Source organism: Ascaphus truei, unplaced genomic scaffold, assembly GCF_040206685.1.
Source record: "Ascaphus truei isolate aAscTru1 unplaced genomic scaffold, aAscTru1.hap1 HAP1_SCAFFOLD_1185, whole genome shotgun sequence".
NCBI lineage: Eukaryota > Metazoa > Chordata > Amphibia > Anura > Ascaphidae > Ascaphus > Ascaphus truei.
In genome coordinates, this window is record NW_027454055.1 from 64,959 (window position 1) to 89,934 (window position 24,976).

General features: G+C 46.5%; 1 protein-coding gene across 1 annotated transcript in view; it reads left to right on the forward strand.

The window, feature by feature from the left end:
• LOC142475357 (netrin-3-like) overlaps positions 1 to 24,630 on the forward strand; it is a 77,595-nt gene extending 52,965 nt beyond the window's left edge. Inside the window, exons 5-6 of the mRNA XM_075581271.1 lie at positions 11,436 to 11,510; positions 23,089 to 24,630. Coding sequence (XP_075437386.1) covers positions 11,436 to 11,510; positions 23,089 to 23,417 — 404 coding nt within the window. The 3' untranslated portion in view covers positions 23,418 to 24,630. The remainder of the gene's footprint in view (positions 1 to 11,435; positions 11,511 to 23,088) is intronic.
• The last annotated feature ends 346 nt before the right edge of the window (positions 24,631 to 24,976 follow it).

The following is a 24,976-nucleotide window of genomic DNA, read 5'->3' on the forward strand; positions in this document are numbered from 1 at the left end:
AAGGGCGAAACCGCTGCGTGAGGTTATGGCCACGCCAGAGAAGCTATATGTTAGGATTGTGGTGCAGAGAAGCTGTATGTTAGGATTGTGGTGCAGAGAAGATGTATGTTAGGATTGTGGTGCAGAGAAGATGTATGTTAGGATTGTGGTGCAGAGAAGCTGTATGTTAGGATTGTGGTGCAGAGAAGCTGTATGTTAGGATTGTGGTGCAGAGAAGCTGTATGTTAGGATTGTGGTGCAGAGAAGATGTATGTTAGGATTGTGGTGCAGAGAAGATGTATGTTAGGATTGTGGTGCAGAGAAGCTGTATGTTAGGATTGTGGTGCAGAGAAGCTGTATGTTAGGATTGTGGTGCAGAGAAGATGTATGTTAGGATTGTGGTGCAGAGAAGCTGTATGTTAGGATTGTGGTGCAGAGAAGCTGTATGTTAGGATTGTGATGCAGAGAAGATGTATGTTAGGATTGTGGAGCAGAGAAGATGTATGTTAGGATTGTGGTGCAGAAAAGATGTATGTTAGGATTGTGGTGCAGAGAAGCTGCATGTTGGGATTGTGGTGCAGAGAAGCTGTATGTTAGGATTGTGATGCAGAGAAGATGTATGTTAGGATTGTGGAGCAGAGAAGATGTATGTTAGGATTGTGGTGCAGAAAAGATGTATGTTAGGATTGTGGTGCCGAGAAGCTGCATGTTGGGATTGTGGTGCAGAGAAGCTGTCTGTTAGGATTGTGGAGCAGAGAAGATGTATGTTAGGATTGTGGTGCAGAGAAGATGTATGTTAGGATTGTGGTGCAGAGAAGCTGTCTGTTAGGATTGTGGTGCAGAGAAGCTGCATGTTGGGATTGTGGTGCAGAGAAGCTGTATGTTAGGATTGTGGAGCAGAGAAGATGTATGTTAGGATTGTGGTGCAGAGAAGATGTATGTTAGGATTGTGGTGCAGAGAAGCTGTCTGTTAGGATTGTGGTGCAGAGAAGCTGCATGTTGGGATTGTGGTGCAGAGAAGCTATATGTTAGGATTGTGGCGCAGAGAAGCTATATGTTAGGATTGTGGTGCAGTTTTATTCAGCTTGATTGGTGATTTCCTTATTGTTTCTGGGGGCGCGGCGAGGTGGCGAGTAGCTTTTTTGGTTGGGGCGAGTAGCTTTTTGGGTAATTTGTCAAGCTCTGGTCATGACATCACGTAGCGTCCCATTGCCATGGCAACACGGCATCATTTGATGCCCCTTTGCCGTGACGCCACACCGCCATGCTCACCGCAGTTGGAGGGGAAGTTGCAGCAGGATGCCGGTAGACGCCGCCGCAGCACACCGCCAAGTAAGGGAATTTGTACATTTTCTCCGGGTTGGCCATCAATTGAAGGCGGCCACCCTTCCTCTTCTGGATGACTGGAAGGGGTGGGGGGGGGGGGCGTAAGGGACTCTCGTTTGAACGCAACCCTTGAAAGTTAACACCGCTGCCAGGTTTCTCCGTCGGGAGGAAGACGGAGATGCCAAAACGTTTTAAAGCGAGCATCAAAACGTTGGGATCTCCCCCCCCCCCCCCCCACTTCTCCCTTCTTCTTTCTTTCTGCTTTTTCCTGAAAGAAAGAGAGAAGCCAGCGAGGAGACACGTTTTCCAGGCGGCAAGCCAGAGAATATGCCAGGCCACGGGGGGTGAAGTGCCGGCAGACCCAAGGGTTAACCGCGGCTGGCGTCTCTCCCTAGGTTCGAGGGAAGGCGTAGGCGTGACGGAGGGGGACAGGGGAAAGGGGATATTCGGGGTGAGGTGGAGCATTGGAGGACAAGGAGATGCTGTGGTTGCGGATTCCTGTCCCAGAATCCTCTGCTTGCCTCCTCACGGTGAGGGCAGGGAGATGCTGAAGCTTCACCTGACCCCCATCTGCCATATTGTTCTATCCCGGGCAGCAGGGATCCTCTCCCAGGCCCAGGAGGAAGCTTTCAATGCAGCTGCCGGCATGTGAAGAGATCTACATTTTTTCAATCATCTTTTTATTTATTTTTTAACTTTTCCATAGTGAACAAAAGCTTTGGAGGGTTATCATAATCTTTATTTAATGTCTTTTGGTGATAAGACTGTTTGTCAGTCTTCAAAGCCACCAGTTGATTGCTGGGGTTGCTCTAGTGTGTGTGTGTGTGTGTGTGTGTGTGTGTGTGTGTGTGTGTGTGTGTGTGTGTGTGTGTGTGTGTGTGTGTGTGTGTGTGTGTGCGAAGTAATTACAAAGCCGTCGTTAATCAAGCAGATAAACGGACGTAGCGCATATGTTTGAATAATTCAGGGTTCCCAGAGAAAAAGCGAAACAGGTTGATTTTTCTCCGGTTACAAATAAGTCAGACAGTTACTTTACAGGGGGGTAACAAATGACACGAGAAGTTATTTTTTTGGAGGGGACTGCCCCTTCCCAAGCTTGGCTTGGCTGTGGGGGAGCGCAGTGCAGCCGCTGCCCCCCCTGGGGGACCCCTCTCTGTTACGGGCGGGGGTTATTATCGCAGGGCAGCTCTTTCCCCGCAGTCACGCGGCTGACGTTGGCGTTTCGTCTCTCTCTGATGTTCCGTGTGAGGGGGCGGCTGGTCAGGCTTCTTACACGGAGCATTTCTGTGGTCGGGAAATATTTTCCCCCTGGTAATTTTTCTTTTCCACATTTTTTGGTTTTGTTTATCTGGCTAGTCGGACAGGTTTGGGGAGGCCCGCGCTCTCGCACGCACGCGCTGCGCTCTCGCACGCGCGCGCTGCGCTCTCGCACGCGCGCGCTGCGCTCTCGCTCGCACTCAGGCGCTGCACTCTCACACTCGTACACACACTCAGCGCTCTTACAGTCATACACACACTTGGCACTCTGACCCTTGTACTGTACACACTCGGCGCTCTCTCTCTTGTAAACACTCAGAACTCTTTCACACATACTCCATGCTCTCTCTTGTACACACCCTCAGCGCTCTAACCCATGTACACATACTCCATGCTCTAACTCTCGCACACACTCAGCGATAATACCCTTACACGCCCGCTCTGCGATATTACTCTTGCACGCGCATTCAGCGACATTACTCTTGCACACACGCGCTCAGCAACATTACTCTCACACACACACACACACAGCGAAACTACTCGCACACATGCGCTCAGCGACATTACTCTTGCATACGCGCTCAGCGACATGACTCTCGCACACACACTCAGCGACATTACTCTTTCACACACGCGCTCAGCGACATTACTCTCACACACACGCTCAGCGACATTACTCTCACACACACGCTCAGAGACATTACTCTTGCACACATGCGCTCAGCGACATTACTCTTGCACACATGCTCAGCGACATTACTCGCACAAAAGCGCTCAGCGGCATTACTCTCGCACACACGCTCAGTGACTACTCTCGCACACACATGCGCTCAGCGGCATTACTCTTGCACACACGCATTCAGCGACATTACTCTTGCACACACGCATTCAGCAACATTACTCTTGCACACGCGCTCAGCGACATTACTCTCGCACACACACTCAGTGACATTACTCTTGCACACGCGCTCAGCGACATTACTCTTGCACACACGCTCAGCGACATAACTCTTGCAGACGTGCTCAGCGACATTACCCTTGCACACATGCTCAGCGAGATTACTCTTGAACACACGTGCTCAGCGACATTACTCTCGCACACACATGCTCAGCGACATTACTCTTGCACACAAGCGCTCAGCGACATTACTCTCGCACACACGCGCTCAGCAACATTACACTCGCCCACACGCGCTCAGCTACATTATTCTCGCACACACAGGCTCAGCTAAATTACTCTTGCACACACACGCTCAGCGACATTACTCTTGTAGACGTGCTCAGCGACATTACCCTTGCACACACATGCTCAGTGACATTTCTCTTGCACACACACGCTCAGCGACATTACTCTTGCACACACACGCTCGGCGAGATTACTCTCGCACAGACACACTTAGCGACATTACTCTTGCACACACACACTCAGCGACATTACTCTGGCACACACACACTTAGCGACATTACTCTTGCACACACACACTCAGCGACATTACTCTCGCACATACATGCTCAGCAACATTACTCTCGCACACACACGCTCAGCGACATTACGCTAGCACACACACGCTCAGCGACATTACTCTTGCACACACACACACACACTCAGTGACATTACTCTCGCACATACACACAGCGACATAACTCTTGCACACACTCAGCGACATTACTCTCGCACACACACGCTCAGCGACATTACTCTTGCACACACACGCTCGGCGACATTACTCTCGCACAGACACACTTAGCGACATTACTCTTGCACACACACACACACACTCAGCGACATTACTCTCGCACACACACTTAGCGACATTACTCTTGCACACATACACTCAGCGACATTACTCTCGCACATACACGCTCAGCAACATTACTCTCGCACACACACGCTCAGCGACATTACTCTTGCACACACACGCTCAGCGACATTACTCTCGCACACACACACACTCAGCGACATTACTCTCGCACATACACACTTAGCGACATTACTCTCACACAGACACGCTCAGCAACATTACTCTCGCACACACACGCTCAGCGACATTACTCTTGCACACACACGCTCAGCGACATTACTCTTGCACACACACGCTCAGCGACATTACTCTTGCACACACTCAGCGACATTACTCTCGCACACAATCAATATTTTTTTTATAGCGTGTAAGTGTAATGCATAACATAGAAAAATACAGTGAAATTAAAAATGACGGTGTATTGAGCCCCCACATTTTCACAAGGAGAGCCCCAGTAATTTGCCGTAGGATTCCAGGTTCCTGGGCGGGACAAGGTCTCCCCCAGATGGGATAATGAGGCCCCCGCCTCCCTGGGTTTTCCTGCTCGGCAGGCAGGGAGGAGACCTGCTCGGCTCTATTTGCATTGACATTTTTTGCGAGGTTCACCTCTCATTTTCTGAAACCGAATCTCGCGGCGGGGAGGAAATAATTATCCACATTAACCCCTCGGGCGCTGGGCGGGAACGCATTGCTGCTGGCCCCATCCAGCGCGGGAGAGAAAGAGAGCAGTGTTTATACATTAAATGCTGCACTTTATAGTGGTGCGGAGTATCTCTTGGCACTGCCAGTCATGTTATAAATCTGTTGTCTTAAAGACATTTCTACCCCTCCGCTGGCAGAACAAAGAGGTTCAGAGTCCCAGCGAGGGCTGCTGACGGGGCAAATATTAAGGAAGCACAAACATAACAAGCGATATAATAACACGCAGAGCGATATAATAACACGCAGAGCGATATAATAACACGCAGAGTGATATAATAACACACACAGAGATATAATAACACGCAGAGCGATGTAATAACACGCAGAGCGATATAATAACACGCAGAGTGATATAATAACACACACAGAGATATAATAACACACAGAGCGATATAATAATACGCAGAGAGATATAATAACACACAGAGAGATATAATAACAGGCAGAGCGATATAATAATACGCAGAGAGATATAATAACACACAGAGAGATATAATAACACGCAGAGTGATATAATAACACGCAGAGTGATATAATGACACGCAGAGTGATATAATAACACACAGAGTGATATAATAACACGCAGAGCGATATAATAACACGCAGAGCGACGTAATAACACACAGAGCGATATAATAACACGCAGAGCGATATAATAACATGCAGAGCGATATAATAACACGCAGAGCGATATAATAACACGCAGAGAGATATAATAACACGCAGAGCGACATAATAACAAGCAGAGCGATATAATAACACGCAGAGAGATATAATAACACGCAGAGCGATATAATAACACGCAGAGCGATATAATAACATGCAGAGCGATATAATAACACGCAGAGCGATATAATAACACGCAGAGAGATATAATAACACGCAGAGCGACATAATAACAAGCAGAGCGATATAATAACACGCAGAGAGATATAATAACACGCAGAGCGACATAATAACATGCAGAGCGATATAATAACATGCAGAGAGATATAATAACATGCAGAGAGATATAATAACACACTGAGCGATATAATAACAGGCAGAGCGATATAATAACACGCAGAGAGATATAATAACAGGCAGAGAGATATAATAGCATGCAGAGAGATATAATAACACACAGAGCGATATAATAACATGCAGAGAGATATAATAACACACAGAGCGATATAATAACATGCAGAGCAATATAATAACACACAGAGCGATATAATAACATGCAGAGAGATATAATAACACACAGAGCGATATAATAACATGCAGAGAGATATAATAACACACAGAGCGATATAATAACATGCAGAGCAATATAATAACACACAGAGCGATATAATAACATGCAGAGAGATATAATAACACGCAGAGCGATATAATAACATGCAGAGAGATATAATAACACGCAGAGCGATATAATAACATGCAGAGCGATATAATAACATGCAGAGAGATATAATAACACACAGAGCGATATAATAACATGCAGAGAGATATAATAACACACAGAGCGATATAATAACATGCAGAGCAATATTTTTACCACACTGATACACACACGTACACTTACATTAATACACACACATTAACACACTGATACACACACTAATACACTTACATTAATGCACTGATACACACACATTACCTCACTGATACACACTTATACACGTACATTAATACATGGATAAACACACATTAAAATACGGATACACTCACATTAATACACTGATACACACACAGATACACTGATGCACATCAACATTAACACACTGATACACACTGATACACACTGATACCACATTGATACACAGACACCCATATTAACACACTGATACACACTGATACACACTGATACACACCAATACACACCGATACCACATTGATACACACCGATACACACTGATACACAGACACTGACACCCATATTAACACACTGATACACACCGATACCACATTGATACACACCGATACACACTGATACACAGACACTGACCCCCATATTAACACACTGATACGCACCGATACCACATTGATACACAGACACTGACACCCATATTAACACACTGATACACACTGATACACACCGATACACACCGATACCACATTGATACACAGACACCCATATTAACACACTGATACACACCGATACCACATTGATACACAGACACTGACACCCATATTAACACACTGATACACACAGAAACAAAGTACAGACACACTGATGTACACGGTGATACAGCGTTGCGCACGTACACATTATACTTTTGATGACATGTGCAATGTGTTACAGGACACTCTCGCAGTGACACGTTACAGGACACTCTCGCAGTGACACGTTACAGGACACTCTCGCAGTGACACGTTACAGGACACTCTCGCAGTGACACGTTACAGGACACTCTCGCAGTGACACGTTACAGGACACTCTCGCAGTGACACGTTACAGGACACTCTCGCAGTGACACGTTACAGGACACTCTCGCAGTGACACGTTACAGGACACTCTCGCAGTGACACGTTACAGGACACTCTCGCAGTGACACGTTACAGGACACTCTCGCAGTGACACGTTACAGGACACTCTCGCAGTGACACGTTACAGGACACTCTCGCAGTGACACGTTACAGGACACTCTCGCAGTGACACGTTACAGGACACTCTCGCAGTGACACGTTTCAGGACACTCTCGCAGTGACACGTTACAGGACACTCTCGCAGTGACACGTTACAGGACACTCTCGCAGTGACACGTTACAGGACACTCTCGCAGTGACACGTTACAGGACACTCTCGCAGTGACACGTTACAGGACACTCTCGCAGTGACACGTTACAGGACACTCTCGCAGTGACACGTTACAGGACACTCTCGCAGTGACACGTTTCAGGACACTCTCGCAGTGACACGTTACAGGACACTCTCGCAGTGACACGTTACAGGACACTCTCGCAGTGACACGTTACAGGACACTCTCGCAGTGACACGTTACAGGACACTCTCGCAGTGACACGTTACAGGACACTCTCGCAGTGACACGTTACAGGACACTCTCGCAGTGACACGTTTCAGGACACTCTCGCAGTGACACGTTACAGGACACTCTCGCAGTGACACGTTACAGGACACTCTCGCAGTGACACGTTACAGGACACTCTCGCAGTGACACGTTACAGGACACTCTCGCAGTGACACGTTACAGGACACTCTCGCAGTGACACGTTGCAGGACACTCTCGCAGTGACACGTTGCAGGACACTCTCGCAGTGACACGTTTCAGGACACTCTCGCAGTGACACGTTACAGGACACTCGCAGTGACACGTTACAGGACACTCTCGCAGTGACACGTTACAGGACACTCTCGCAGTGACACGTTGCAGGACACTCTCGCAGTGACACGTTGCAGGACACTCTCGCAGTGACACGTTGCAGGACACTCTCGCAGTGACACGTTACAGGACACTCTCGCAGTCACACGTTGCAGGACACTCTCGCAGTGACACGTTTCAGGACACTCTCGCAGTGACACGTTGCAGGACACTCGCAGTGACACGTTACAGGACACTCTCGCAGTGACACGTTGCAGGACACTCTCGCAGTGACACGTTGCAGGACACTCTCGCAGTGACACGTTGCAGGACACTCTCGCAGTCACACGTTACAGGACACTCTCGCAGTGACACGTTACAGGACACTCTCGCAGTCACACGTTGCAGGACACTCTCGCAGTGACACGTTGCAGCTGCAGTCCCACTGACTCCAGCGCTGGTTAATCAGCACGATACAAGGTGATCCGTCCCCTCGCAGCCTAACTCTGGCTCCTTAACGAGCAGAGAGCTGATTACTGTACCTGCCTGTGCCCGGCGCTCGCCTGGCATGTGACAGGATTTCCAGTGTCACCCTGGCACAGGTCCCTGGCACACTTTGCCCCCTCCACCCTAGAACAGATGGCCCAGAGCTTCCACAGCAGGGGGGGAGGGGGTTCTGCCTAATTTCTTTGGTCCAATAGACCCCGGACCCCCGGATGCTTAGAATTAACCCTTCGTCTGCTCAGCAGAGACCTGAGGTGCATATGTCAAGAGCGCTTTCAATTCACTCTTGCGCTGCCAGTCACAATAACTACAGTATATTCATTATATATATATAGTAATGGAGTCCGGGCACATAATAACCGTAATAATCCAAAAGACTGGAGCGGGGCTTCTGCTAACGGACTAAACTGTACGGGGTACGAGGGCCATCAAAGCCGGCACACAGGAACAAGGCTCCAGCGGGAAGCTGGTAAAGGTGCCTTATTGCATGTGAGTGAGTGAGTGAGTGAGTGAGTGAGTGAGTATGTGTATATATATATATACACACAGTGGTTGACAAATCACCAAAAAATCTACTCGCCACACAAAAAAATCTACTCGCCACCTAGTACCAAACGTGTGCTGCTTGGGCCAATATTTACTCGCCCGGGGGTTAAATCCACTCGCCCGGGGCGAGCAAATGTATAGGTTTGTCGAACACTGTATATATATATATATATATACACACACACACACATACAATAAGCCACATATATATATATATATATATATATATATATATATATATATATATATATTATACACATATACACAGTATATACAGCATATTTATATATATATATATATATATATATATATATATATATATATATATATATATATAGAATCAAATGCACAGCCGGCACACCATATGCAAGTAAATAAGTTTTGGTGCTTATCCCATAAAGCAATAACAGACCATACGATACCGGTTGCAACACGACATCAAGGGACAGCACGCAGGTAAGTAAATCATGAATTTTCTATATTTGATAGAAGACACAAAAAACGACGTTTCGGTCCCCCAGTGGGACCTTTCTCAAGGTGGTGCGTCACCTTGAGAAAGGTCCCACTGGGGGACCGAAACGTCGGTTTTTGTGTCTTCTATCAAATATAGAAAATTCATGATTTACTTACCTGCGTGCTGTCCCTTGATGTCGTGTTGCAACCGGTATCGTATGGTCTATATATACTGTATATATATACACATACAATAAGCACCTTGATATATATAGGTGATAGTGGGTGAAAGGCAGGGTTGCAGACCTGTCTAAGACATGTGAATGTGCTCACAAGTGATATTCTTTATTGGCTATATGCTAACAGTGGAGGTTTTTTGTCGCCTTTTCAACCCACCATAAATTAAAATGTATATGGTGAACCTACCCAGCCTAGAAATATTGCAAAGCAAGTACAGGAGGGCCCCACTAATACGGCGGGTTCCGTTCTGAGGACCCGCCGCAAAGCGAAAATCGCCGGCAATGCGCGACAGAAGGAAACCCCTCCGTTCCGCGCATGCGCGACCCCGGGCCGGTCCGTTCTGCACATGGCGGCGACGTGGCGGCCCCATTCTCGGCACCGCCGTATTGGCGGATCGCCGAAAAGCGGGGTCCTGCTGTATAAACCAAAATCACACTGATGATACCCATCAAGGTTGAAACATGTCTGTGAGTGGTTTGACTTGCTTTGCTAGTCCCATGCTGTGTTTAAAAGCTGTGTGAACGGCGATGCATCAGCTTAAATGGGCTCCATGTGAATGGATATTCCAGGCAAAAGGTGACACATTGTGTGCTCATTTGCATGTCATTTCCCAGAATCCCTTGCTGCAGTGGGAGCACTGTATGCTAGGTGATAATGGTTGAAAGGCAGGGGTGCAGACCTGTCTAAGGCTGGGGCCATAGAAGGGGAAGCAGGGCTGGACCGCGCTGACGCTGAGGCTCGCCTGCTGAAATCTGCGCGATTTCATGCCCATGCCGGCGAGCCAGCGGGCGCGATCGGAGGCGGGGCAGTGATGTCGCTGGGCCAATCACCCGCGACGCACCGACGTCAAAGTCACGGCGCCGTGACGTTGACGCTGCTCCGCGCTGATTGGATGTTTTCAGCCGACAGCGCTCTGAAAAACAGCTTGGCTGTCGGCTGAAAAATCCAGCGCCTCAGCACGCCTGCGGACGCTCGCGTGAGCCCCCTCTCAAGGCATCCTCATGGAGGATGCAGGGGCTCAGCGCGGAGCGTCCGCACGGCTCAGCGCTGCCTGTCCTTCTATGGACTCGGCCTAAGACATGTGAATGTGCTCACAAGTGACATTCTTTATTGGATATATATATTTGTGTAAATAAATATGTGTATGTGTACATATATGTGTGTACAGATAGATATACTAGAAATAATCTCTCTCCTCCCCCCCCATGTTTAACAGGTTTATAACTGCCTGACATCTTACCCCGATAACAGCAGCAGTAGTTTCTATATAAGCCCCTCTGAGCACTGAGATGTTAACTAATTGTTACCGTCTTGTTATTAGATTGTGAGCAGTACTGCAAGCCGCCCAAAGGCAACTACAAGATCAACCTGAAGAAATACTGCAAGAAAGACTACGGTAAGGACCGCTGTACGCTTCTCTGGGAGGGAGAGCAGACAAGGATTCTGGGTAGTGACATGTAAATGAGCACACTTGGCGTGTCATATTTGAGCTTCCTATCCATTTTAAACATGGACGTTTCCCTGGAGCCCTTCCCTGCTACAGGAGTGTGTACAGCAAAGTGCAAAGTCAGAAAACCCACTCAGAGACAGGTGTTTTACCTTAAATTGAGCATGTTTACTGATTGTGCAAAAAATAAAGAGGATGCCTTGTTAGCCGTTCTGGCACAATAGGGGTTAAAGGCAAGTAGCATTTTATGCTTAAAGGGTTAACCGGCTTTATCAGCTGTAACCTGTGGATCCCGCCAACAATGGTTTTTGTGTCACTGTGCAAGAAATAAATGATGCATGGAAGTGTGGAGACATACCCACTCTCACTTTATAATGCAGAGGTCAGTATGAGTGCAAGGGGTCAGTGAGAGAGTGTGGTTGCAGGGGTTTGTATGAGTGTAAGGGGTCAGTGAGAGAGTGTGGGGGCATGTGTCAGTATGCATGCAGGGGTCAGTGAGAGAGTGTGGGTGCAGGGGTCAGTGAGAGAGTGTGGGTGCAGGGGTCAGTGATAGAGTGTGGGTGCAGGGGTCAGTGAGAGAGTGCGGGGGCATGTGTCAGTGTGCATGCAGGGGTCAGTGAGAGAGTATGGGTGCAGGGGTCAGTGAGAGAGTGCGGGGGCATGTGTCAGTATGCATGCAGGGGTCAGTGAGAGAGTGTGGGTGCAGGGGTCAGTGAGAGAGTGTGGGTGCAGGGGTCAGTGAGAGAGTGCAGGTGCAGGGGTCAGTGGGAGTGCGGGAGCATGTGTCAGTATGCATGCAGGGGTCAGTGAGAGAGTATGGGTGCAGGGGTCAGTGAGAGAGTGCGGGGGCATGTGTCAGTATGCATGCAGGGGTCAGTGAGAGAGTGTGGGTGCAGGGGTCAGTGAGAGAGTGTGGGTGCAGGGGTCAGTGAGAGAGTGCAGGTGCAGGGGTCAGTGGGAGTGCGGGAGCATGTGTCAGTATGCATGCAGGGGTCAGTGAGAGAGTGTGGGTGCAGGGGTCAGTGAGAGAGTGCGGGGGCATGTGTCAGTATGCATGCAGGGGTCAGTGAGAGAGTGCGGGGGCAGGGGGCAGTGAGAGAGTGTGGGTTCAGGGGTCAGTGAGAGAGTGTGGGTGCAGGGGTCAGTGAGAGAGTGTGGGTGCAGGGGTCAGTGAGAGAGTGTGGGTGCAGGGGTCAGTGAGAGAGTGTGGGTGCAGGGGTCAGTGAGAGTGCGGGAGCATGTGTCAGTATGCATGCAGGGGTCAGTGAGAGAGTGTGGGTGCAGGGGTCAGTGAGAGAGTGTGGGTGCATTGGTCAGTGAGAGAGTGTGGGTGCAGGGGTCAGTGAGAGTGCGGGAGCATGTGTCAGTATGCATGCAGGGGTCAGTGAGAGAGTGCGGGTGCAGGGGTCAGTGAGAGAGTGGGTGCAGGGGTCAGTGAGAGTGCGGGGGCATGTGTCAGTATGCATGCAGGGGTCAGTGAGAGAGTGTGGGTGCAGGGGTCAGTGACAGAGTGTGGGTGCAGGGGTCAGTGAGAGAGTGCGGGTGCAGGGGTCAGTGAGAGAGTGGGTGCAGGGGTCAGTGAGAGTGCGGGGGCATGTGTCAGTATGCATGCAGGGGTCAGTGAGAGTGCGGGAGCATGTGTCAGTATGCATGCAGGGGTCAGTGAGAGTGTGGCGGCAAGGGTCAGTGAGAGAGTGTGGGTGCAGGGGTCAGTGAGAGAGTGTGGGTGCAGGGGTCAGTGAGAGAGTGCGGGGGCATGTGTCAGTATGCATGCAGGGGTCAGTGAGAATGGTTGCAGAGGGCTGTATGAGTGCAGTGGTCAGTTTGTGTGTGTGTCAGTGTCTTTGAATTTTATGGGATCAGTGGGTGTGTGTGTGTGTGTGTGTGTGTGTGTGTGTGTGTGTGTGTGTGTGTGTGTGTGTGTGTGTGTGTGTGTGTGTGTGTGTGTGTGTGTGTGTGTGTGTGTGTGTGTGTGTATATTTATACACACATTACACTCACCACTGAATATTCAGAGACACTGACACACATATACACAATATTAATATACACAAGCATAAACTTTTAAGGACATTAATACAATGTAAACCAATTACACATATATATATATATATATATATATATATTTAAATAAATAAACACCTCTACACATACACACATACTGTATATAGACAGCAGGCTACATGTTTTGTGCCTTCTATACCGCATAAGGTTGGGCACCTATGTGCTGTCCTTGTACTGACAGTGTTTCGATATTCCAGGTCCCTCTAGCAGTGAAGGTGTTAAATGAGGAACAGAGCAGTGAGGGGGGGGGGGAGGGAGAGGCAGCTGGGTTATAAAAGGACTCTGTCCACATTAGGGTGAGAGAAGGAGGGGGGGGAGAAACGCTCTCGCCTGTTAATTCATGGGACTGTCTCATCCCGCCTCTCTCTTTCTCAAATGCCCCTCTCCCTCTCTTTCTTTTCACTCGACCCTTTCTCCGTCTGCCAGATATGCTAAAAAGGATATCTCCTTCAAAAAGAGGCCGCCAAAAAAATAACGCTACCCGTGGGAGGGAACGCTATGCTAATCAGATGCTAATTCTCACCTGGCTGCACTGCCATTGGCCGGCGGCTGATGGCCCCTAATCAGTATGACACGGTCACCATTCATCCTGAGCGCGGAGGGGAAGCGGACACATTGATGTATGGCAGGGCCTCTTGGCTTGTGGAGAATAGAGAAGGCGTTATGGATCTGCGAGACGAGAGAGCCTGAACCAGGCCTCCCCAAGCTGTCCTTGTCAGCGAGACAAAGACCCCTGGCTGATAAATGGAGGTTTTGGATGTGGGGGGTAGCGATCTTCTACCATAACCTCATTCACGGTCACCTCCCCTTGTCCTAACGAGAGACAATGTGTGTGCTTGGGATGGGGTTTTCCAATTCTCGGTTGGGTTGTATATCTAAGGTGCTGTCTTGGCGAGTTGCAGCGCTGCCTCGCTGAGCCTGCAGGCGATATGTTCCCCGGGGACATGGGGTTATGGGCAGGATTTATCCTGGTACGTGAGAAGACTTGTCCTTACGGAAGATGCTTGGAGATTATTGGCGAGACCTCACCCAGTCCAGTGTTCAGTTCTGGAGACCGTATCTCCGGGATGACATACATAAACTGGAGATTGTGCAGGGAAGGGATGCTGAAATGACACATGGTCTACAGCAGGGGTGCGCAAAGTGGGGGGGGGGGGAGCGCGCAAAGTGGTGGGGGCACGGCTGTTAGGGAGGCCCCGCGCTTCCCCCGAAAGCAATTAAAATAAATGGCGAGGATCGCACGAGGCTTCTGCAACTTCTTACTTCCCTTGCCTTCCAGCGACGTGTCTCCATGGCAACCCAGCGTCAAATGATGTTGCAGGGTCACGTGACATCACGTTGCCATGGCAATGCGATGTCACATGACCCCGCGACGTCATTTGACGCCGGAGCTGTGCAGGGAGGGGCGGGGGGGGGGCGTGAGCCGGAGCAGAGAGGAGACAGTGGGGCGCATGTAGGAAACTTTGCGCGCCCCCGGTCTACACTGTAACACTGATCATGAAAGACTAACGGACCTTCATATATACACTGTAACACTGATCAGGAAAGACTAACGGACCTTCATATATACAGTGTAACACTGATCAGGAAAGACTAACGGACCTTCATATATACAGTGTAACACTTATCAGGAAAGACTAACGGACCTTCATATATACAGTGTAACACTGATCAGGAAAGACTAACGGACCTTCATATATACACTGTAACACTGATCAGGAAAGACTAACGTACCTTCATATATACAGTGTAACACTGATCAGGAAAGACTAACGGACCTTCATATATACACTGTAATACTGATCAGGAAAGACTAACGGACCTTCATATATACACTGTAACACTGATCAGGAAAGACTAACGGACCTTCATATATACAGTGTAACACTGATCAGGAAAGACTAACGGACCTTCATATATACACTGTAATACTGATCAGGAAAGACTAACGGACCGTCATATATACACTGTAACACTGATCAGGAAAGACTAACGGACCTTCATATATACACTGTATCACTGATCAGGAAAGACTAACAGACCTTCATATATACACTGTAACACTGATCAGGAAAGACTAACGGGCCTTCATATATACAGTGTAACACTTATCAGGAAAGACTAACGGACCTTCATATATACAGCGTAACACTGATCAGGAAAGACTAGCGGACCTTCATATATACACTGTATCACTGATCAGGAAAGACTAACGGACCTTCATATATACACTGTAACACTGATCAGGAAAGACTAACGGACCTTCATATATACACTGTAATACTGATCAGGAAAGACTAACGGACCGTCATATATACACTGTAACACTGATCAGGAAAGACTAACGGACCTTCATATATACACTGTATCACTGATCAGGAAAGACTAACAGACCTTCATATATACACTGTAACACTGATCAGGAAAGACTAACGGGCCTTCATATATACAGTGTAACACTTATCAGGAAAGACTAACGGACCTTCATATATACAGCGTAACACTGATCAGGAAAGACTAGCGGACCTTCATATATACACTGTATCACTGATCAGGAAAGACTAACGGACCTTCATATATACACTGTAACACTGATCAGGAAAGACTAACGGACCTTCATATATACACTGTAACACTGATCAGGAAAGACTAACGGACCTTCATATATACACTGTAACACTGATCACGAAAGACTAACGGACCTTCATATATACACTGTAACACTTATCAGGAAAGACTAACGGACCTTCATATATACACTGTAACACTGATCAGGAAAGACTAACGGGCCTTCATATATACAGTGTAACACTGATCAGGAAAGACTAACGGACCTTCATATATACACTGTAACACTGATCAGGAAAGACTAACGGACCTTCATATATACAGTGTAACACTGATCAGGAAAGACTAACGGACCTTCATATATACACTGTAACACTGATCAGGAAAGACTAACGGACCTTCATATATACAGTGTAACACTGATCAGGAAAGGCTAACGGACCTTCATATATACAGTGTAACACTGATCAGGAAAGACTAACGGGCCTTCATATATACACTGTAACACTGATCAGGAAAGACTAACGGACCTTCATATATACACTGTAACACTGATCAGGAAAGACTAACGGACCTTCATATATACACTGTATCACTGATCAGGAAAGACTAACAGACCTTCCTATATACACTGTAACACTTATCAGGAAAGACTAACGGACCTTCATATATACAGTGTAACACTGATCAGGAAAGACTAACGGACCTTCCTATATACACTGTAACACTTATCAGGAAAGACTAACGGACCTTCATATATACAGTGTAACACTGATCAGGAAAGACTAACGGACCTTCCTATATACACTGTAACACTTATCAGGAAAGACTAATGGGCCTTCCTATATACACTGTAACACTTATCAGGAAAGACTAACGGACCTTCATATATACAGTGTAACACTGATCAGGAAAGACTAACGGGCCTTCATATATACACTGTAACACTTATCAGGAAAGACTAACGGACCTTCCTATATACACTGTAACACTGATCAGGAAAGACTAACGGACCTTCCTATATACACTGTAACACTGATCAGGAAAGACTAACGGACCTTCATATATACACTGTAACACTTATCAGGAAAGACTAACGGACCTTCATATATACAGTGTAACACTTATCAGGAAAGACTAACGGACCTTCATATATACAGTGTAACACTGATCAGGAAAGACTAAGGGGCCTTCATATGTACAGTGTAACACTGATCAGGAAAGACTAACGGGCCTTCATATATACAGTGTAACACTGATCAGGAAAGACTAACGGACCTTCATATATACAGTGTAACACTGATCAGGAAAGACTAACGGACCTTCATATATACACTGTAACACTGATCAGGAAAGACTAACGGACCTTCATATATACAGTGTAACACTGATCAGGAAAGACTAACGGACCTTCATATATACAGTGTAACACTGATCAGGAAAGACTAACGGACCTTCATATATACACTGTAACACTTATCAGGAAAGACTAACGGACCTTCATATATACAGTGTAACACTTATCAGGAAAGACTAACGGGCCTTCATATATACAGTGTAACACTGATCAGGAAAGACTAACGGACCTTCATATATACAGTGTAACACTGATCAGGAAAGACTAACGGGCCTTCATATATACAGTGTAACACTGATCAGGAAAGACTAACGGGCCTTCATATATACAGTGTAACACTGATCAGGAAAGACTAACGGACCTTCATATATACAGTGTAACACTTATCAGGAAAGACTAACGGACCTTCATATATACACTGTAACACTGATCAGGAAAGACTAACGGGCCTTCATATATACAGTGTAACACTGATCAGGAAAGACTAACGGGCCTTCATATATACAGTGTAACACTGATCAGGAAAGACTAACAGACCTTCATATATACAGTGTAACACTGATCAGGAAAGACTAACGGACCTTCATATATACACTGTAACACTGATCAGGAAAGACTAACGGACCTTCCTATATACACTGTAACACTGATCAGGAAAGACTAACTGACCTTCCTATATACACTGTAACACTGATCAGGAAAGACTAACGGACCTTCATATATGCACTGTAACACTTATCAGGAAAGACTAACGGGCCTTCATATATACACTGTAACACTGATCAGGAAAGACTAACGGGCCTTCATATATACAGTGTAACACTGATCAGGAAAGACTAACGGACCTTCATATATACAGTGTAACACTGATCAGGAAAGACTAACGGACCTTCATATATACAGTGTAACACTGATCAGGAAAGACTAACGGACCTTCCTATATACACTGTAACACTTATCAGGAAAGACTAACGGACCTTCATATATACAGTGTAACACTGATCAGGAAAGACTAACGGACCTTCCTATATACACTGTAACACTTATCAGGAAAGACTAATGGGCCTTCCTATATACACTGTAACACTTATCAGGAAAGACTAACGGACCTTCATATATACAGTGTAACACTGATCAGGAAAGACTAACGGGCCTTCATATATACACTGTAACACTTATCAGGAAAGACTAACGGACCTTCCTATATACACTGTAACACTGATCAGGAAAGACTAACGGACCTTCCTATATACACTGTAACACTGATCAGGAAAGACTAACGGACCTTCATATATACACTGTAACACTTATCAGGAAAGACTAACGGACCTTCATATATACAGTGTAACACTTATCAGGAAAGACTAACGGACCTTCATATATACAGTGTAACACTGATCAGGAAAGACTAAGGGGCCTTCATATGTACAGTGTAACACTGATCAGGAAAGACTAACGGGCCTTCATATATACAGTGTAACACTGATCAGGAAAGACTAACGGACCTTCATATATACAGTGTAACACTGATCAGGAAAGACTAACGGACCTTCATATATACACTGTAACACTGATCAGGAAAGACTAACGGACCTTCATATATACAGTGTAACACTGATCAGGAAAGACTAACGGACCTTCATATATACAGTGTAACACTGATCAGGAAAGACTAACGGACCTTCATATATACACTGTAACACTTATCAGGAAAGACTAACGGACCTTCATATATACAGTGTAACACTTATCAGGAAAGACTAACGGGCCTTCATATATACAGTGTAACACTGATCAGGAAAGACTAACGGACCTTCATATATACAGTGTAACACTGATCAGGAAAGACTAACGGGCCTTCATATATATAGTGTAACACTGATCAGGAAAGACTAACGGACCTTCATATATACAGTGTAACACTTATCAGGAAAGACTAACGGGCCTTCATATATACAGTGTAACACTGATCAGGAAAGACTAACGAACCTTCATATATACACTGTAACACTGATCAGGAAAGACTAACGGACCTTCCTATATACAGTGTAACACTTATCAGGAAAGACTAACGGACCTTCATATATACAGTGTAACACTGATCAGGAAAGACTAACGGGCCTTCATATATACAGTGTAACACTGATCAGGAAAGACTAACGGGCCTTCATATATACAGTGTAACACTGATCAGGAAAGACTAACGGACCTTCATATATACAGTGTAACACTTATCAGGAAAGACTAACGGACCTTCATATATACACTGTAACACTGATCAGGAAAGACTAACGGGCCTTCATATATACAGTGTAACACTGATCAGGAAAGACTAACGGGCCTTCATATATACAGTGTAACACTGATCAGGAAAGACTAACAGACCTTCATATATACAGTGTAACACTGATCAGGAAAGACTAACGGACCTTCATATATACACTGTAACACTGATCAGGAAAGACTAACGGACCTTCCTATATACACTGTAACACTGATCAGGAAAGACTAACTGACCTTCCTATATACACTGTAACACTGATCAGGAAAGACTAACGGACCTTCATATATGCACTGTAACACTTATCAGGAAAGACTAACGGGCCTTCATATATACACTGTAACACTGATCAGGAAAGACTAACGGGCCTTCATATATACAGTGTAACACTGATCAGGAAAGACTAACGGACCTTCATATATACAGTGTAACACTGATCAGGAAAGACTAACGGACCTTCATATATACAGTGTAACACTGATCAGGAAAGACTAACGGACCTTCATATATACAGCGTAACACTGATCAGGAAAGACTAACGGACCTTCATATATACAGCGTGTAGGATTAAAGGGAGTGGGGGGATAAAGAAGAACAGAAGCAGAAAACACAGAGGTGTTCTCAAAAGAGTTCCCTTTGTCGCACCCCGCCAGAAAAGGGTCATATATAACTTTTATTAATATTAAAGGTGAAGGATTACATGAAAAAGATATCACCGTATAAGTATGAACAGTGATTAAAAGAATATACAAAGTGTAAGGACGGCGTGGCCACCACAGCGTCTTCATTTAACTGGTGTAAATAGCGCCCGCGTAGGAAGCCGTAGATTGAGTAGACGTTATTAATGTGACAAATACCATCACAATGGGAGACAATGTGGCATCGGTGGCCGATGATGATGATGATGATGGTATATAGATCGCATGACACGCTAAGGTGGCGCACGTGAATGAGATCCCCTGATAAGAGGGGCCACCAAGCCACGAGCAAACTATGGGGATGAGACCCACATCATGTATTGCAAACTAGTTTGTCTTCTTTGCTCTCCCATCAGTTGCATATTTAATAAATGTGCTACATCTTGTTCCCCGCCCCGGGGGCCCGTTATGGGGTCTCTCTGCATCTTGTCTCACGGGATGTGCCTCTTTCTCTCTCTCGTTGTTATAACTGCCTCCTTCCTCCAGGGAGCGCCACTGGTATTTTATACGTTCGGGTGGGGTTTTATGATCAATTTGGTAATAGCGCTGTCCTCCGCCCTTTGTTCCCACATAACGTACGGCAGGGGAAGCCTCGTAGGCACGTATAAATACGTTTAATAACGTCGGCAGCAATGCCAACGAGGATCCATCAATGTAACCAAGAGGTGGCTCAGGGGCGAAGGTATTAAAGTCACTCCTAATAAGTGCGCCGTGTAACAACGATACATATAGCAATAAGTTGCAATGTAACACAATGGTACACTAATACCTCTGTATCTTGATATAACCAATAGTCTGGTTGATTAGTGACTAGTAAGTCAATGAAAGGTCCACATAGATAGTCAAAGTAATATAAAAGCTAAACTAGACCTGAATACGTGTTCCTCACAGTATCCCTGCGCTGCCTGTGTCTGGGTGTTTTCCATACCTTAGCTCACCGTGTGCACCCACCATTCTCTATTATTAGTTTGCTATCACCTTGGGCTGCTAGTTAGGTGATTGAGTTGATCATTAGCCTCTCCGTGTCCTTGTCGAGAGGGGGAATAAGAATGAAACTTTCAAATGTAGCAAGGGTTTTTTGTTACCAGGCGCAGGAGGGGCCGCGTATTCCAGAGGAAGAGGAGAGCTGGAACAAGAGGCCGCTCTCTGACGCTGGAGGGTGGGAGGCTCGGGGGAGGTGTGAGGAAGTAACCGAAAGGGTGGTGGATGCATGGAATAGTGTCCCAGCAGAGGTGATAGAGGCCAATGCAGCAAGGGAATTCACACGTGTGGGATAGACACAAGGTTCTCCTAAATATGATAGGGCCGAGGATCCGATAGGGTCTGAGGTGTGACAGCGAGTGGGAGAATGGGCAGACGCGGTGCGACACGAGGTTCTAACACGAGATTCTAGCTTCCTCCGCTTCCCCTGTTCTTAGCTGTAGCAGATAAAGCCAGATACTATATATGAACAAGTGGGAACCCTTATGGGTTTAGAGTATCATTTGACCACTTGAGAGATCATAATATAAATAATATCTGTGGTTGCTCTTTGTAATATATATGTGTGTGTGTGTGTATATATGTGTGTGTGTTTGTCTGTGTGTGTGTGTGTGTGTGTGTGTGTGTGTTTGTGTGTGTGTGTATATATACACATACATACATACCTGCATTACTCTTACAATTCCATTAATATATCTTACTCGAAATCAATCATCGACATTCCTTGTATATTATTTATCTTGTGAGAATAAGGAGGGTGCAATAAAGAGAGCACGTATGGGTCATTGATTTATTATTATTTAATCTCCCTGACATCAGCACTCCAAAAAAACGGAACATCCCAAACGCTGCTAATTTATCATTATTTAATAATGCTAATTATCATTATTTATTTACATGGCGCCAGCATAATCTGCATTGCAGTACAGTGATTGGGTGAACACAATAGCAGCAACATTGCAACATTGACATACACTGGTGCAGTAGGTGGGGTGGGTTCTTGTCCAAGGAGCTTACACTCTATAACGAAGGTAGATGCAAGATTTGAGAGCCTCTAGTCTTAGGTAGCTAATCCCTTACAGTCAGAAGCAAAATGCCTTGTTGGCAGTGAAGGGGTTAGGGCAGGGGTGGGCAACTCCAGTCCTCAGGGGTCACCAAGTGGTCAGGTTTTGATGATATCCCTGCTGCAGCAATGCACAATGACCGAGCCACTGATTGAGCCACTTGTGCTGAAGCAGGGATATTCTTCAAACCTGACTGCACCAATCAGTCCTTGACTGAGCCACCTGTGCTGAAGCATGGATATCCTGAAAATCTGACCTGTTGGTGGCCCTAGAGGACTGGCGTTGTCCAGCCCTGGGTTAAGGGAATAGGAACACCGCCCGCCTAGCAGTGTACCATAAGAGGAAGCCGATTTATTGGTCACTGGTTTATAAACCTTTAGCTGCAAGAGGGGCCAGCAATGCATCTACGGCTCCCCCAGCAAAGAGACAACAGCTTCACAGCACATTGAACACAGCCTTACAGTAGCTTCCAGCCTTCATTGGACATTCCCCTCTCACTCTCTTTCTTCCGCAGTGGTCCAAGTGAACGTCCTGGAGATGGAGATGGTGGGATCCTGGGCGAAGTTCACTGTCAATGTGCTCTCCGTGTACAAGTGCCGAGACGACCGGGTAAAACGTGGGGACAACTTTCTGTGGATCCACATCAAGGACCTGTCCTGCAAATGCCCCAAGGTCCTACTGAGCCGCCGGTACCTGGTGATGGGCAGCACTGAAGGACCCGGAGAGAGGCCAGGACTCACGGCAGACAAGAACAGCCTGGTCATCCAGTGGAGGGACGCGTGGACCAGGCGCCTCCGGAAACTTCAGCGCAGAGAGAAGAAAGGGAAGTGCGTGAAACCGTGAAGGACGTCACGAGGGCGAGGACTTTAAGAATTCTGTATATACAAGACCTAATGCTTGGAACAATGGACATCTTGGGCGTCTCCGAGGATTGACGGGTCCCCCAACAGGAGGGGTGTTGAGAGTGCAGTCCATGCAAGATTTACTTACCTGGAGCGGGACATCTTCTTGGAGGACCATAGACTTGTGTCGCCCACTGAAGCAAAAGTCATTACATTAATAATCCATTACTAGGCCTAAAACAATGGGAGAACGTCCCACTCACATACCTGCTGACTAACTGCATGTTAATAGTGTGGTAAGGATCCAGTCAAGGGTTTGCTGACAGCAAACATGATATTTTTATATTCATGATAGAAGCAGAGGATCACGGGAAAGACCATGCCAGTCACCAATTCTACTAAACAAATTGGGCCATATTTACTATAGACACCTTACAGCCCATTAACTTTTCCACTTCCATAAAGGGCCATATTTAGTGAGCCGTGCTGAATGGTGCCTTATGGCATAGCACAGCGTACTGAATATGGCCTGATATAATTTGACACAGGCCTTAAACAAGTGGCTAATTGGGTTGATTTTGGCCAGTGACGTATTGTGTTGCCAGAGGTTATCTGGAAAGCTCTGAAAAATTCTTGAAGACTGAGGTTTGAAGTGATGTGAATATGGCCAGAGCCCCATTTACATAACGTTAGCCATTCCATGTCTTTCTATGCAGATCCCGAGGTCTGATACTTTAGTGCAGCCCTCATTCTGTACTTGTGCCATCCTAATAACCCATTGCCCCAGAATAAGAAGCATACTGCCGTTACTCTCGCTTCAACCGGTCTGCAGACCGGGACTCTATTATCCTCCTACATTAGTCTTCCGTCTCTCTACAGCACATCTCTTCAATTAGCTTTCCCACCTTCAACGACCTGCAGAGCATTGTACAGTGACCCAGTCTCTGCCAAAGAATATAATGCAGCATCTCTCTCTTAACTCCTGCCCTGGGCAGAAAGCCATGTAGGGCAGCAGAGCAAAGGACTATGGAACGCAGATGCCCACCGAGTGTGTAAAAAATTGTTCTGATATGCAAAATAGTGTAACATATGAGATGGGTACGTTACCTTGTGTTATTATGCGTCCGATTAAAACCTGGTCATTGCTGCGGGGGCCTGAAACGCAAAGCGCAGCCGTGGGTCGCAGGTCTCTGCGGCAGTGGAGTGGTGACTAACATTTCTTGTGTGTTTTGTAGTAATACACGCCTAATTTTAACCCGCCTGGGTACTTATAAGTGCTATATGTGTTCAGTATGTAAAAAATGTATGTAGATTCCATGTCAGCTCACCTCCTACGCCACCCCGAACCCCTTTCTGCTCCCATTCTCCGTCCACTTTTATACCAAACTCAATGCATCTGCAAGAGATACACAGTGTCTCCTCTAGGGATGGACAGCTTAAAGGATGTTTGGGGGGGGGGGGTGTACAGAGCTGATCACCCATAAAACTGCGGCCCATATTTACTAAGCTGGTTTTGGCCAAAACATTGATTTAAATGGGCTGGTAGGTGTCTCATGGCTT